At 45.6% G+C, this 16,630-nt stretch overlaps 1 protein-coding gene across 3 annotated transcripts in view; it reads left to right on the forward strand.

Moving 5' to 3' along the window:
- Positions 1–16,630, forward strand: part of adamts17 (ADAM metallopeptidase with thrombospondin type 1 motif, 17) — an 83,334-nt gene that overhangs the window by 28,792 nt on the left and 37,912 nt on the right. For all 3 annotated transcript variants that reach the window (XR_013134252.1, XM_077023005.1, XM_077023006.1), the window contains exons 8-12: positions 4,938–5,043; positions 7,828–7,968; positions 10,222–10,372; positions 11,713–11,814; positions 13,770–13,915. Coding sequence is in view for 2 of the 3 variants with exons in the window: in XM_077023005.1 (XP_076879120.1) it covers positions 4,938–5,043; positions 7,828–7,968; positions 10,222–10,372; positions 11,713–11,814; positions 13,770–13,915 (646 nt within the window). In the remaining variant the exon portion in view is untranslated. The remainder of the gene's footprint in view (positions 1–4,937; positions 5,044–7,827; positions 7,969–10,221; positions 10,373–11,712; positions 11,815–13,769; positions 13,916–16,630) is intronic.

Raw genomic sequence — 16,630 nt, forward strand, 5'->3', positions numbered from 1 at the left:
CGGATTCTGACGACCTCTCCTGCTGTGTTCCACGAGTGCTGAGCTGGTGAAGCCAGCACCGCCCTTTACGTGTGAACGTCCACCGCTCTGCTGGACGAGAAGCCACCTTCAAGTTCAAAATGGCTCATTCGGCGTGCATAAATCATTAGAAAAATCTACGCTTGCGTGCGTAGCCATGACGTGAGGGAGCTTTGTGTGTGTGTGTGTGTGTGTGTGTGTGTGTGTGTGTGTTAGCTTTGTCTTAGGCTTTGTTTTTGAAAGCGATGAGTGATGTAACCGTAGAGAATAATGTAGCATGTGTAGAAGTGCTTCCTTTCAAGCTAATTTATCATGATTTGTGTGCAAAATAACAGAACGATTGGAGATTATCATCATTCATTGCTATATACAAATTTACTGGCCATTAATAAACACGTTGATGGGAATTCTTACTAGTACAGCTCACTCAGCTATATGAAAGGTTATTTTTTGGTGTGTATATACATTATTTATCAGCATTACATAGTGTGTGTTCCCTCAGAGTCAAATCCAGGACCCTGATGTTGTGAAGATCTGCTACCTGGTGGGATACAGAAAAATTGATGTTTTAGCCACATGAACATATAGAGCTGCAACTGGTTATCTCAACATTGGCCTCAGCAATATTAATGCAGCAGGCTAACTTTTCCGCATGCGACAGACATGCTGGCCAATCTCAGATGCTGTTGATAAGCGTTCTGTGTTTTCATAAATCAAGATGCTAATGTGATGCAAACAAACCTAGAACGCCTTTCGCCATGTCATATTAAGTACTCACCAATATGTTTTTAATATTCTAGGAACATATTGCAGTGAGTAGAAATATAATTGAAAATGATATTTTGAAATGTCAGCATTTGGAAGGAAAATGTAATTGGCAATAAGGAACAGCAGTTTGGGATTAGAGTGATGAATTGTTTTGAAAACATGAGGTTAAAAACCATTGTTAAATGAGATCATAATGGCGATGTGGTCATGAGTTAAACTCGGATTCTCATCCCAATTTTTGGGCTTGCACAGAATGGAAAGATTTGACTGGGTTTCGGTTGGGATGGAAGTTTTTAGCACATTGCTTAAAGCTTCATATTGTTATGTATCAGTGATTTGAAACCTTGTGCCTTTATCCTGAATCCTAAAAGTTTAATGATGCTGTTTGGAAGAGTTTGGAACAGTTGGGCATTGCTGTTGGTTGAGGAGTCCAACTCCATCGAGATTAGCCATCGTCTGAATTCAGTTCCTCGTGTTGGTACCAATTGTTGTCATGAACCTGAACAGTCTTTAGTGAGTGCTGAAGATGACGACAAAAGCAGAGACAGTAGTGAGGATGACCCAGTTGTAACGGCTCAATGACCCAGTTGTTTGGGCTTAATGAACCAGCTGTAACAGCTCAATACACACTTGATCATGCAGCCTCCTCGCACAGCTTCCCTGAGCTGGACCATCACCATAACAGACAGTGGGAGTCATCGCCAGTGGACATCACAGCTGCTTCTATGCTGCTGAGGTGAAAGCGTTGCTCCCAAACGACCTTCATCACCTCCCGGGTTTCATCGGAAGCCACAGCCTTCTGCCCTGATTCTGCCGGATCGGATTAGTTACTGCTCTTCGCGGTTCAAGAAAGTCATTGGGGTGTCGAAGCCCAGCGCTGCTCGTGCGCTGTCTGGACCAGGCTGCTCACAAGCGTGTGTTCGTGCGTGCAATGCAGTTCGTCTCCGCCGTTAAGACCAACATGTCTTCTTGACCTGTGTGAATTTCTCTTTGCATTTCCTTTTCTTATTCCTCATCATGAATTTACAGCAAGGAGTAAGAAAACAACATGTACATGCAGGCAAAACGTAACGGATCCAAGCACAATGTAAGAACGTAGAAACGTAAGAACATAGAAACATAAGAACATAAGAATGTAGAAATGTAAGAACGTAGAAACGTAAGAACATCGAAATGAAAGAACGTAGAAATGAAAGAACGTAGAAACGTAAGAACGTAGAAACGCGGGCACCGCTTCTAAGATTGTACTGTAAACGCAAAGCTCGATAAGCAGGGTGGGTATAGTTGCAGAGGAGTAAGGGCAAAATCTGTGTAAAAATTTAGGACAACATCTGTTTTCTAATCATCCTGCAGTTTCCATGCACTGTTCGAGAAAGCTTGTTTTTTCCACTACAAACGTCGTGTGAGTGGTGATGAGATCTGTGTTCTTGGTGGGACGGGTTGAGATACGAACCCTTAAACCGAAACATCGCCTCGCAACAGCCGGTTCTCATGTTATCGGCTCAAGGAACGAGGGGTTTCCAGGATGTCATATGTTCTCATTTTGTGCTGCGTCCAAGGACCATGGGGCCTTGTTTCTGTTAATTGGAAATGCCCCACAGGGACGCGCTTACAGATGGCATAAGGTAAATCCATTTTAATCCAGATCCTCTTCAGCCTGTGATTGTTCACATATGGGAATTGTGCCTAGTGTCAATACTAGCATATTATTCAGCATTCAGTGCTAGTGTGTGAGACGTGTTCCAGAGGCTTTTATTGACTAGGCCGAAGTTTTAAACACCACTGCCCTGCTGCCTGCCATGATTTTAAATGGATGTGAAATAAAAGCAAAGTGAATGAATGCTGAATTCAGTATGTTTTAAACCACTTTTCTTACCTTTTGTAGCATGTTCATGGTATGTTTATTTTTATGATGCTGTTAAAATAGATGTGGTAGTGTTATCATTTAAACATTTAGCATTTAATGCATTTATTTAATGTAGAACATTTTTATCCAAGATTTAATAATACATGTGCTTGTGTTATTGTGTGTGTGTGTGTGTGTGTGTGTGTGTGTGTGTGTGTGTGTGTGTGTGTGTGTGTGTGTGTGTGTGTGTGTGTGTGTGTGTGTGTGTGTATGTGCGTGTGCCCGTGTGTGTGTGTGTGTGTGTGTGTGTGTGTGTGTGTGTTTGTGCGTGCGCATGCACGTTAGATGTTGGATGCAGAAAGAAAGAAAGAAGTTAAAGATTGTCAACCACAATAAATTGATCTACGTCTCTGGCCATGTCACTAGAGAGACTTTGACTGGTTGACTTGAATACAGTTCTGATGACAGTGTCTCGTTTTTTGAAATGATTTATTCCCAGCAGTAAAAGTGATAGCATATGTGGCAGCCTTTCTTTATGAAGGCAAACCACCATTAACTACAGTCTCACATGGGTGGGAGCCTCCATGTTCAGGCCCAGAACTTTCCTGGTTGGCTATATAGAGGCACTGGTGTGTAACAGTAACATAAATAAAAGTTTTAAAAGCAGGTAATTCTTCAGAGCTCTGAAGAAAAAGCGATTCCTAGAGGATGGGGATTAGGTTAAACTTCAGACGGCAGATCTGGTCAATTGAATGAGAAGACAGAAGAATTGTTCCTGAATGCTCATTTCATCTGTGTTGCTAATGAAGATTAAGTAATAGCGTGATAAACGCGCTGTAGTCGTGAATCGTTTTTATTGCTCGTGAGCTCAGCATGCCCATATTCTTATACAACACTTTTAAAAAAGGCTGAAAATAAGCATTGCTTTTTGATATGAAGTCATATTCATCCATGCACAATCAGGTCCTAATAGGTTCATGTCAGTCATGGATGGAGGCTCCAAAAATTCGTGTGTGTTCGCAGTAATCCCAAATGAAATCACTGAAATCTGTGCTTTTTCAACAAATCCATCTGGCTTTGATTTAATTCTCTTGTCACTGATTTAATTTATGGAAGTCTGGGACTAAGCAAGGCTTTCTGGGTAGTGTCCAGCAATAGACAAAAACCAGGCATCTGAACAGACCTCCAGAAAGGCAATAGTGACTGATTTGACAGCCTTAAGATATCGTTTTTGTTGGCTGACACTGATCGATGGGGTTTTGAACCGATGAGTTCCTGCTGAGGTGCCCCGTTTCAACGGCAGATTATATAATCTTTTGTCAAAGGTGTGTTCTGAGATGTCAACATATTGATCTTGATTCTAGATATGTTAGCATAATTCCTCCTCGTGAAGTTTTCGTTAACATCCTATCACTCTCCTTCAGTCGGTTTCAGATCGCCAGGCCATGAAATGGTCATGCCAGTATTACAGAATTAGCATTAACCTTAGCATGTTATAGTACATTATTATCACTATGGTTTCAACTATGGTTTAAACTGATAAGTAAAACAAACCAACATATCACTGGTGAATTAATGATAATTGTTGAATATCTGTTTTAACCTTCTGAACTTTGGAAAACTTCCAAAGTTTTGTAGTGCATGAAGTTCTTTTGCCAGCCTTGTATTGTTTTACAGTACAATGCTCCTCTATTGAACTGGATGACATACTTGGCCTGAACCTCAGCTCAGTTCAGGTGGGAAACCGCAAACCAGCCCACACACAGACCATTGTATCATCTTCATCTGCCATCACTTCACATAATATATTGCCCATTAAATCACACCCAGAGCAGCATTGCTGACGGGTCCTGCAGGTTCTTGGTGGCGAAGCTCGTCAACGCTGTGCTCTGTGGGGAAGCTAGCCCGCGTACCCTCTCTTCGCCACTGCTGTTATTCAGGGTGGTGAATCATCCCAGTTTAATTGGCAGAGAAATGGGGTCAATATTGTAACCCTCCCAGGAATGAGGAGGCCATGGGAGCTTGGCGCTCCTGAGGAGACCCCGAGAGAGCCGGGCAGGCCAAGAGGGTGAAGAGGCTTTGCCGCTAGTTCGTTTCGTGCAGTCAGTGTTGGGCACATGACTTTCTGGGGACAAAAAGCAGACTCGGAAAAACGTGTGGCCAGAAGAGTGAGAGCCAAGAGTGGCTTCTCAATTTGGAAGGACCGCGGGCCCATGCACAGCTGGTGGCCTTGCGTCTACACCCACTGATCTCCACCCCCTCCACCCCTCCACCCTCCCCTGCCCGGATGTGGTTTTCCATACAGGAATCGCCTACCTGGGTGGCACCTGCAGCGCCAAGAGGAAGTGTGTGCTGGCGGAGGACAACGGACTGAACCTGGCCTTCACCATCGCCCACGAGTTGGGACACAAGTGAGTCCGGGCCGCGTTCGCCGCAGACACTGCATGCTGCACGCTTTCCTTGTGCACTTGTGCATTTCACGGGGGAACACTAAACCACGGTTGCATATGCACGCCGCCGACGTGGCACACTTGTGATTCCACCCTCGGGACATAAAGTCCGACGTCTTTAGGTGAGTGGAAGGAGCTATGTAGCCGAGAAACACTAACGTTGTGGGTAGAGTGTGCCCGGTAGCGTTGTGCAGGCCCAGTCATGCCACAGCTCCCTACCGGACCTCCTGCATTGCTGGCATTTTTGGGTGAAGCGTTGCCTTAAAACATGATTTACTCTTCTCACTGTTCATGTTTGTTACGTTGATTTCAATTGCAAAGTGCTCAAAGGAAAGGCCCGTAGTTAATTTCACCTCTACGCCGCATTTAGATTGTATAAATGATCTTAATGCCTGTTCTGACCCAATCTGAAAGTGGGTAATTAGCTTTTTATTCACAGCAACATCTAATTATCCTCCAAGGCCTAAGAGCGTTTTGTTTGTTAGGCTTGCGTTGGCCAGCCAAAATCAGACTCACCAATATAGCCAAGTTGTATTAGCATTAGTGCAGGCGGTGTGAAGATTTCTCAGTGTGCGTGCTTCAGTGGTGCCCACTAGGGCGGCGCTGGCCTGGCAAAGTCTTAAAGGCCAGCAGTAATGAGCTGGCAAGCAGCGTGACTGACCGGTGCCGAGATGACGGGTACAGTTGCACAGCCGATGTCACACACGTGTTCGCAAACACACACACACGCATACACACACAAGCCTCCTTTGTGCTTACTCCGTAAAACACCTATTAAAGTGAGAACGTTGGAGGTGTGAGTGGACCTTTGTTTGCAAAGAATAAACGCTGTAATTTGGCTTGTTGTAAGGATGGCGCTGTAGGGCTGCACCTGGATTAGAGCTGCCGGGCTGTATTTGTCGACTTGACATTTATATGCTCAAATGTGTGTTTAGGGGCCCTTCTCTTTGGCATATGTCTTGGTGTCTAAGACATCTGAACCTCCGGGCTTGAAAAGGCTTTATTGTCTCAGATGAGTCTGGCAGAACTCATTGTCTGACCACTGTCTGATGGTCCGAGTCTCTTAGTGGCTGCCGGTTACGGTAAAATGTTATCTGGCTTTTCTCTTTAACCAGGGAGAACGTTTGATTACTCTACTGACTTACGTTTCATTACACAGCCGTTAGTCTTGCACCAGCAAGTTTTTTGATCCATTAAACGATCATTTGTTTGGAATGGCTGCTGAAGTAAATGTGTAATTATGAAGATCATAAAGCCTAATGTATCACCACTGCCTTATGTAAGAAAAGGGTCAGATATGGACGTGAACCATGCTGAGAAACCAATTAAAAGCTAAAGCATTTATCCCTGCATGTGGAAAGGACTCCTTCAGCAGTTTCATTCGCCCGTGTGTGTGAGACTGGCCGCATGTTTCAGTCTGCCCGCGGTGATTTGTTTTGTCTTTATAATGTGATCGTTAGTCAAAAACGTAGCGGTGAGAGCAACATTGGTTGGAACCGGGCACACCTTCTTTAATGAGCTGATGTTTGTCTCGGATACAGGACTAATATTTGCTATATATGCTCACCTCATATGAAAATCATTAGAGCTCCACATGAAAGATTTCGAGAGTATTTGTGGCAGAGCTTTCGTGGTGGAGAATGACACCTTCGGTAGAAAGGAACACCGAGTTGCAGGAACCACATTCATTATTTTACAATTGCAAGCCGACACTTGTCGTCAGAGTATTAAGTGAAAATTCATCTTATGACCTCTGAAAGGTCTGCATCTCGATGTATTTGTTATTTACAGGACTGATTTAGCTTCCCTGTTGTCTTGTTTATTTAATCCTGGGTCATCACTGCAGCGGTCCACATTGCTTTGCGTTCGCCGGTTGAAGACATTCTGCTACTGGTGGGCCGTGTTATTAGTTTTGGCAGTGCAGTGCGTGTGTATGTCTACAGGCCTGCTACGTCTGGGTCCACGTACACACTACACGTCCTCGTGTGGGGAATCTTCTGCATCAATCCTTCAATCTCCGACTCCAAGCAGACAGCTGAAGACGATCTCGCACATTACCGGAATAATCGCTTGGATGCGGCGCTGTTTGAAAAGGGAGGGACGGTGAAATCTCGTCCGTTTTAGTGCTCTTTTCTTCGCACGTCGTGCTCCAGCGTGATGTTTCTAAGCTCTCCCGAGCTGGCACTGACTCGGCTTTTAGTGCATTTATTTCGGCGCAGGAGATGAGCCTCGGAAACCACCGTGCCACAAGCTTTATCAGCCCCCGTGTTTCTGCACTGCTGCTTGGGGGGTGTGGGGGGGGGGGGGGGGGGGTGTGGGGGGGTGTGTATTTGTTTTTTCTTTCACTTGTTGTTTTTAATTTGAGAAATGTAGGTCAGGCCTTGAGAGGAATACAGCTGTCGCTCGATCTATGTGTGGTTGGGCCTTCCACCATTGCTTTGGGAAAACAGTGCTTGCATTTTGTAGGAGTGTCACAAACAATGTTTGGAGCACTTACATACCATAATACTTGTCAGAGAGATGTCAGCATGAAGTGTTGGGAAACCTCAGGCGCCTCCATATCTTAAAAGAAGTGTTTACAGTGCCGTGGGAATGTGTATGTGGTATGGAACTGCAGTAGTGTGTGTGTGTGTGTGTGTGTGTGTGTGTGTGTGTGTGTGTGTGTGTGTGTGTGTGTGTGTGTGTGTGTGAGTGTGTGTTAGTAGTGTGTGTGTATTATGCTGTAAAGCTCTCTCTCCTTTACAGCATGGGCATGAGTCATGATGATGACCACACCACTTGCACCGGCCACTCCCATATTATGTCAGGAGAGTGGGTCAAAGGTCGTAACCCTAGCGACCTCTCCTGGTCCACCTGTAGCCGCGATGACCTGGAGAACTTCCTCAGGTGAGAAACGATTGTCCGTCTGCTTCACTGACAGGGGTCAAAATAGCTTAGTGATTTACATGTTAGTTTTAGTGCTGTATGTCGATCACTTAACTGAACTGTCATTTGATTCTGATTGTGATAATGGCATATTTGATGCTGACATTTACAGTGACGTCTGATCACAGCATTTAAGTGCGAGGGGAAATCACCTGGTGATTGATGTAAACCACACACTCATCAGATAATCAGATGCTAGATTATATCCTACAAAAGAACGATTGAACCAATGACAAACCTTTCGATAAAAGATCTGACTCCTGCTCCCCGGTCTCCTGCACCCACGACTAATGTTCTTGCCCTGGTGCTAATTCCCAGAAGCCCCCTAGTGCCAAAGCCGTAGAGACACCGAAGCGCTTCTCTAACCCCTGAGGTAGTCTTCAGACTATGATGCATTTTTTACAGTACTTGCCAAAACAAGACATATCAGTGGAATCCATAGCAGTAATTAGAACTTTGTCATGTTAGAAGAGACAGGATGTCAGGCATCTCTGCAACTACGCCATCTTTTTATCAGATTATTTGTCACAAGATCAATTACACTTGATGACACTTCTTCTGGAAGTGTGTAGACTCCTTAGGATATCAAACCTGCATGGTTGCAGCACATGAGAATCTCACACACACACACACATACACACACACATTATAGGCTTCCCGTGTGCGAGACAGCCTCACTCCACACACACACACACACACACACACACACACACACACACACACACACACACACACACACACACACACACACACACACACATAAACACCCCCCCCCACACACACACACACAAACGCCCCCCACCACAGACACAAACACCCCCCCCCCCCCCTCTCCCACACACACACACACACACACACAACCCACCCGAATTCCTTCACTCTGTGGCACTTTCAAAGACGCCTTTATTATCTCTGGATCTCTTGGCATGAAGGGTGTTAATATGCCAGGAAGAACAGATCCAGTCTGTTTTAGTACTAATGTGGAAAGTCAGACGCTATTGACCTGAATATTAAATAACCAGAATCGGATTTTTCTTAGTTTATAGAAATAGGCGTCTAGGAATCTCACCGCGTTTGCAGTCCAGTAGGTGTCAGTGGCTTGTTTCACTCGATATTACTGTTATTTTCCTTTAAGCCTCTTCCATCGCACCTCAACCGCTGCACATTCTTTATGCTCCGAGCATCAAATCCGCTGTTGCCTGTAGTCAGGCATTCTCTGAGGTGAAGAACCAGCTCCTTACCCACAGCCTCAAAGCACTCGCACCGTATCCAGCAGCCAAACGCTCTTTCACGCACAGCAATACAAATTTACCTGTGGCAGTTGGAGGTAGCGTGGAAGGAGGCCGCTGTTGCCGAGGCCGCTGTTGCCGAGCAGCAGACGGCAAGCGTTCTTGGGATCCTCCAGCGAGTTCGTGCGGATCCGTGTCGGCTACGTCTCCAAACGTATCCCGTCGTCTCATGAGCTTCTCGCAGCAGGGGAGCCGCAGAGGAGAAGTCTCCGTCGCACCATCCTGCTTTTCAATTGTCAAGACTTTTTTTTTTACAATGAAACACAATAACGTTCCTTCAGGGCCATGGTGCAACACAAAAGAACAAAAATAAATATGTGAACAAATAAATAAAAGTGAACTAAATAAATATGAAATACAGGACCAAAGACGACACACATGGCAACACCAACCAGTGCATGACAGAGTGGGTGGAGGTGGCGAGGGTGTACAGGTACTTATAACATCCAGTAGGCCATGAGGTAACAGCCAGCAACAGCAATTTACCAACATGGCGTTGTTAAATACTGTACTTGTTAAATACTTGTTGTTAGTCTCTGGGAGTTGAGGAGTCTGATGGCGTCGGGAAGAAAGCGCTGCACGGTTTGGCTGTAAGGGCCTGAATTTCAATGCGTCCAGGGGCGTAGGCTCGGAATAGGTGTTCTTTCTCTCACCGCATGCAAATATTTTCTGTGAGTTTGCAGGAGCAAACACTAAGGTGGGCAAATGGAAAATAAAAGTAAGTGTGTAGGTGTGTGTGTAGGTGTGTGTGTGTGTGTGTGTGTGTGTGTGTGTGTGTGTGTGTGTGTGTGTGTGTGTGTGTAGGTGTGCGTATTGTTTGGTCGCTGCGGCTCGGTACCCATGAGTAAGATTCTGAAAGGCCTCTGGCGAGAGCATGCACGTCACGGCCCTGTCGTGCTCTCTGTCGCCCCCTGCTGCTCATCAGGTCGAAGGCGAGCGCCTGCCTGCTGCACACGGACCCGCGGAGCCGCTACCGGCTGCGTCTGCCCGCCAAGCTGCCCGGCATGCACTACAGCGCCGACGAGCAGTGCCAGATCCTGTTCGGCTCCAACGCTACCTTCTGCACCGACATGGAGGTGAGCGCACCCCACGATCTGAACTTGTGCTCCTTGAACGATTACCCAGCACGCCCCTGGGATTTGCAAACACAAATCCTAAAGCCACGTCTTTCCCCCAGATTTCATCGTAGCTCGCTTTATCACGCTTGGAAAACCCAATGCGGGGACGCGACCTTGCCAAAAATCGTGCACTTCAACTACGGCCAATTTCCCATTTGTAAGCAATCCCGTCTCTCTGCCCAGTGACGGCGAGGCCCTTCACACAGCCGTCTGTGCAAGAGAACAGCGAGGGGGATTTCAGAAAAAAGAAACGGTCCTACTTGTGTGCAATTTGGACGGTTCATCTGACTGCGCATGGCAAATTAGACAGCTCAGATTTCTCTGTCCCCACCCTGGCTTCTACACCAGATGCTGCGTGCAGATGGAAGGCCTGAGTTCTCTGCAAAGTTCTCTCATCATCTGCGAACAGGAGAAGGTTCTTTGCGGTTGTCACAGTAAAGCAGTATGGTAATGGTCTTTACAAGGCCTTCTTGCACAAGACATTGCTCTGGTTCCAAACTGGAAATTAGACCATTCTTCAAACTGCCTTAAGCATTTTACACTTTTTTTTTCCTTCTTCGCACTGTGGCTCCTCACACGAAGCCTTATCCTTAATGATTTCCCGCATGGATTTTGGGTTACCATAGTGACCGCCAATACATTCGCGCAGATGGCAGGTGGTGACAAGCTAGGTTTGACTCCTACCTAATTCATCCCCGCAAGGCTAAAGTCTGTTTTTTTTAGAGCATTTTACCCTGCAGCTGTAAGCTGAAACACACCCGTATTTGACTGAGGGTTATATAGCTTTCACTCTCCTGTTTGTGCTCCTCGAGTGCAGAGGGAGAAGCTGGAGACAAGCGAGTGAGACCTGAGTGAGATCTAGATGGTCTGACGCAGGCTGGTCTCGGATGGAGCGCATCGGGGCGGGTCACACAGTTCACAATCTCAGCCCAGGCCAGTGCTCATGAGAAATTGCTGAGTACAACACCCCCCCCCCCCCCCCCCCCCCCAGAGCCCCTGTTGTGTCCCGCAGATTTAAGTGCGCACTCAGGAAGTGTCCTGTCACTTCCTCTTGCCTCGTCTCTCCTGTCAGGGTAGACATGGTCTAATCATACTAACCCGGAGACGTCTAGTCAACACACAGGAGGCTGTGGTAGGCTGCATGTAAGGGTTAGATCTTGAGGCATAACCATGGAGACAGGGTGATGCCCCCTGGCAGCAGGCCACTGCCTCTCTCACTCTCTCACCCGCGCACTCCGCACAGTTCCGCGATCGAGGTGATGCTAAGCTAATGCTAAGCTAATGCTATGTCATTTCAGCACCTGATGTGTGCAGGCCTGTGGTGTCTGGTTGAAGGGGACACGTCCTGTAAGACCAAACTGGACCCGCCTCTGGACGGAACAGAGTGCGGTGCAGACAAGGTAGCCAACCGGCCTGGCTGATTCCCGTTACGGTCAAACTCACGGCATTTGCACACGCAAGTTCTGCACTTTCACACATGCTGCTTAAGACACACATTAATAATTAATTATTATTACATTAATGCATGTTCAGTTTGGTGAAACTGTGAATGACATTCAATAGAGGCCATACATCATCACTGAAATAAGATCATAATATATCTACCTCCTAATGTATTCATTATATACTAATAAATAATCCTTTTAATATACAAGAGTAAATGAATCCTTTAATATACAAGTTAAGAGTAAAGTAATACTTTAATATACAAGTTAAGAGTAAAGTAATACTTTAATATACAAGTTAAGAGTAAAGTACAGTGAGGAAAAGAAGTATTTGAACACCCTTTGCAAGTTCTCCCACTTAGAAATCATGGAGGGGTCTGAATTTTTCATCTTAGCTGCATGTCCACTGTAAGAGACATTTATTTGTGTGTTGCTGCTGGAAATAAGTATTTGAACACCTGTGAAAATCAATGTTAATATTTGGTACAGTGGTACAGTTTGTTTGCAATTACAGCGATCAAACGTTTCCTGTAGTTTTTCACCAGGTTTGCACACACTGCAGCAGGGATGTTGGCCCATTCCTCCACACAGATCAAGTTTCTGAGCTGTCGCTGAGAAACACGGAGTTTGAGCTCCCTCCAAAGATTTTCTATAGGGTTTAGGTCTGGAGACTGGCTAGGCCGCTCCAGAACCTTGATATGCTTCTTACGGAGCTACTCCTTGGTTATCCTGGCTGTGTGCTTTGGGTCATTGTCATGTTGAAAGACCCAGCCACGACCCATCTTCAATGCTCTAACTGAGGGAAGGAGGTTGTTCCCCAAAATCTCACAATACATGGCCCCGGTCATCCTGTCCTTAATACAGTGCAGTTGTCCTGTCCCAAGTGCAGAAAAACACCCCCAAAACATGATGCTTCCACCCCCATGCTTCACAGTAGGGACGGTGTTTTTGGGATGGTACTGATTATTCTTTGTCCTCCAAACACGGCGAGTGGAATTAAGACCAAGAAGTTCTATTTTGGTCTCATCTGACCACAGAACTTTCTCCCATGACTCCTCTGGATCATCCAAACGGTCATGGTCATTAAGACGGGCCTGGACATGTACTGATTTAAGCAGGGGAGCCTTCCATGCCATGCATGACTTTAAACTATGACGTCTTAGTGTATTAACCACAGTAACCTTGGAAACAGTGGTGCCAGCCCTCTTCAGGTCATTGACCAGCTCCTCCCGTGTAGTTCTGGGCTGCTTCCTCACCTTTCTTAGCATCATTGCTACACCACGAGGTTAGATCCTGCGTAGAGCTTCTACCATTTTCTAATAATTGCTCCAACAGTGGATGTTTTTTCACCAAGCTGCTTGACAATTGCCCCATTGCCCTTTACAGCCTTGTGGAGGTCTACAATTTCGTCTCTGATGTCTTTGTACAGCTCTTTGCTATTAGCCATGTTAGTAGTTGGAGTCTTACTGATTGTGTGGGGTGGACAGGTGTCTTTATGCAGCTAACAACCTCAAACAGGTGCTTCTAATTTAGAATTTCTAAGTCTTTTCTACTTCTTTTCCTCATGGGAGTACTTTTACAAGTTTACAAGAGTAAAGGAATCCTTTAATATATAAGTTAAGATTAAAGGAATCCTTTACTATACAAGTAAAGAGTAAAGGTATGCTTTAATATACAAGAGTAAAGGAATCCTATAATATGCAAGTAAGAATAAAGTAATGCTTTAATATACAAGTTAAGAATAAAGTAATCTTTTAAAATACAAGTTAAGAATAAAGTAATCTTTTAATATAAAAATTAAGAGTAAAGGAATCCTTTAATATACTAATATTCCCTGGACTTTTGATGACGGTGATATTATAGTGTCCCTGTTTATTAACGTGTGCGTGTGTGTGTGTGTGTGTGTGTAGTGGTGCAGGGCCGGTGACTGTGTCAGTAAGACTCCCATCCCACAGCACATTGACGGGGACTGGAGCCCGTGGGGCCAGTGGAGCATGTGCAGCCGCACCTGTGGCACCGGGGCGCGCTTCAGACAGAGGAAGTGTGACAACCCTCCGTAAGCCTGCTCACACGCACACACACACACACACACGTGTGTGTGCACACGCATACACTCACTCACAGACATGTGCAGACACACACATGTGCATACACACACACTCACACGCGCACATACCCACACACACACACACGCACACACACACACACACAACGTGTGTGTGCACACGCATACACTCACTCACAGACATGTGCAGACACACACATGTGCATACACACACACTCACACGCGCACATACCCACACACACGCACACACACACACACACACACACACACACACACACACACACACACACACACACTGATATTACCCACTACAACCATGTCTATTTCACTGATGTTGACGAGCTCCCTCCATGTTGCAGAACTGCTCCCCTGCCACGTTATGAATAATGTCATTTTTTAGGATTCCTGCATCTTCTCTGAAGGCATCCTAAATCTCCCACGCTGCAGGGCATCTCAGCCCACCGAAGGCACCACGGCTCTCTGTGGACTGCCAGCCCGTCCCAGTCACAGCGCACTCAGCGTGATGGATTTATTTGAGCTCTGGCAGAAATTCATTTTTCTTGCCACTCTGCCGAGAGGCGAATGACGATGGCAAACAGCCTCCTGGAATGTGTGTGTGTGTGTGTGTGTGTGTGTGTGTGTGTGTGTGTGTGTGTGTGTGTGTGTGTGTGTGTGTGTACATACACATGCCTGTGCATGCATGTGCATGTGTGTGTTTGCTGCAGAAACTCAGAGGATAATAAATTCTAAGTTGATATAGAAAATCTGCTTGTTGTCCTTGGCCAGTGCGAGACTAGCTGCTGTGAGTGGAGGTGCTTCAGTGATTCAGGTTTGTTTTGGTTGTATTTTGCCATGAGTAGGATGGGGGGGGGGGGGGGGGGGGGGGGTTGTTCACAAGCTGAGCGTTCTTTCACACACTGATTTGACTCGGATGCTGGACTGTCAGTGTGGGGTGCTCACAGCTGCCCTGAGTGGTGGAGGGAGACAGCAAGAAAGAAAAGAGAAAGAGTTCCCATGTCTGCATCCCAGGTTTAGCAACAAAGGAAAAAAGAACAATGAGGTGATTCGGTGTTTGGAGCAAGAAGGAAAAAATGTAAAAGACTGAGGGAGGAGAGGTGAGGAGGAGAATTGAGGAGAAGAAAAGAGAGGAGACAGGGGGAGAGAAGTTCATGGCAACAGTGGAAGAGGTTCAGGAAAAGTCGGGGTTTAACCCAGGTCTTGACACAGCTGCTGTTTGCAGAACTGCGCGTTAGGAACTGGTGTGTGGTTGTGAGCCTGTTCCATAATGGTGCACTGGCTTGGAAGCTCACCCTCTCCTGCGTGCTCCTCAACAGCTAAGTCACTGAGTTATGAGCTTTTAAACAGAGGTCATTTCTTCTCGTCACACTCCATTGCCCCAGGGAATGGTGGGTACCAAGAATAGCCACCCAGATCACGCCACATATCCACATGTCCATGTAATTGTCTCCAATAAATAGGAGCACAAAAGCTTCATTTACAGGATGACCTCAGAGCTGTTTCAATCACATTAGCCCCCATTACAATGTGGGCCAAACCTGGTACTTCAGTTTGGCTTCAGGGTTTCTGCTTCCAGCCCGCTTCAGGGTTTCTGCTTCCAGCCCATTGTGCTGGACTCGGCCTTAAATAAAATATTCAATCCCACAACCCTCTCCAGCAGAAAAGGCTACATTTTACTTTCTCTGTAAGCGACTTTGGTTATACAAGCATGTCATAAATAAAGTGTATTGTTATTATTACTATTTTTACTATTATTGTGATTTCTGAGCACTAGCGAAAATATATCATTACAGCCCCTTTTCCAGTCTAGAGCCAAGCAGTTACTAAAGCTGTGTCAGGCTATTCCACAGTGATCTGAACTCCATTTTCTTTTCTTTTTCAACAAGTGTTGGGCTGAAATTCGGGGCCACGAGGTATTTGTGGCTGCAATGGTTTCTTGTCAGAATTACTTAGCTAAACAGCTACATGCGCTGGATATAACTGGTTTTAGTGCTCTAATTTATGTGTGCAGAACAACGCAGGATATATTCAAATACCTAATGTTGCTGATGAGAGAAGGCAAGAGACCTCCGTTTGTTTAGAACCAATCACCAAATCCCTACCACAGTAAGCCATCCCGAGTGAATGGTTCTGTGGCTAGGCTATTAGCCATTTTTTATCGTCCAACTTATTGTAAAACGTGGCGTAGCCTTTGACAAAAAAGGTAAAGAGATAATTCAGAACAGCAGAGCAAACATCACAGTCTGAAGAATGTGGTCATGCCCCGAATGGACACTTTTTTATTTTGCGACAATAATTACAAAAATACCAACCGAACTTTCAAAGCAATGCTTAACACTGGATAAAATGCTCTTGTGGGGTTTGGTGATATCTCTGGTGATATTTTTTACAAGTTAAATGTCTTAGTAAACAGCACTAACAGTGTGATCAAACCAGGGTTCGCTTTAAGCTAAGCAAATGTCTGAACACCCCACAAACGTGCAGTTTAGCGTTCTGTCACTACCATGGACACGCACCAGGAACTGTAACCCTAAGGATTTAGTTCCCTGAGCTGCTCCTAGAGCCGACGTCTGTGGATAGCAACCGGAAACCTTCATTCAAAACACGGGACTTTCTTTGTTCTTTGATTAGTGTTTGTTGTTGCAGTTGTAATGTAACTGGTATCTGGCTTTGTTGTGATTTTACTGT

Source organism: Brachyhypopomus gauderio, chromosome 12 (assembly GCF_052324685.1).
Source record: "Brachyhypopomus gauderio isolate BG-103 chromosome 12, BGAUD_0.2, whole genome shotgun sequence".
In the NCBI taxonomy this organism is placed as follows: domain Eukaryota; kingdom Metazoa; phylum Chordata; class Actinopteri; order Gymnotiformes; family Hypopomidae; genus Brachyhypopomus; species Brachyhypopomus gauderio.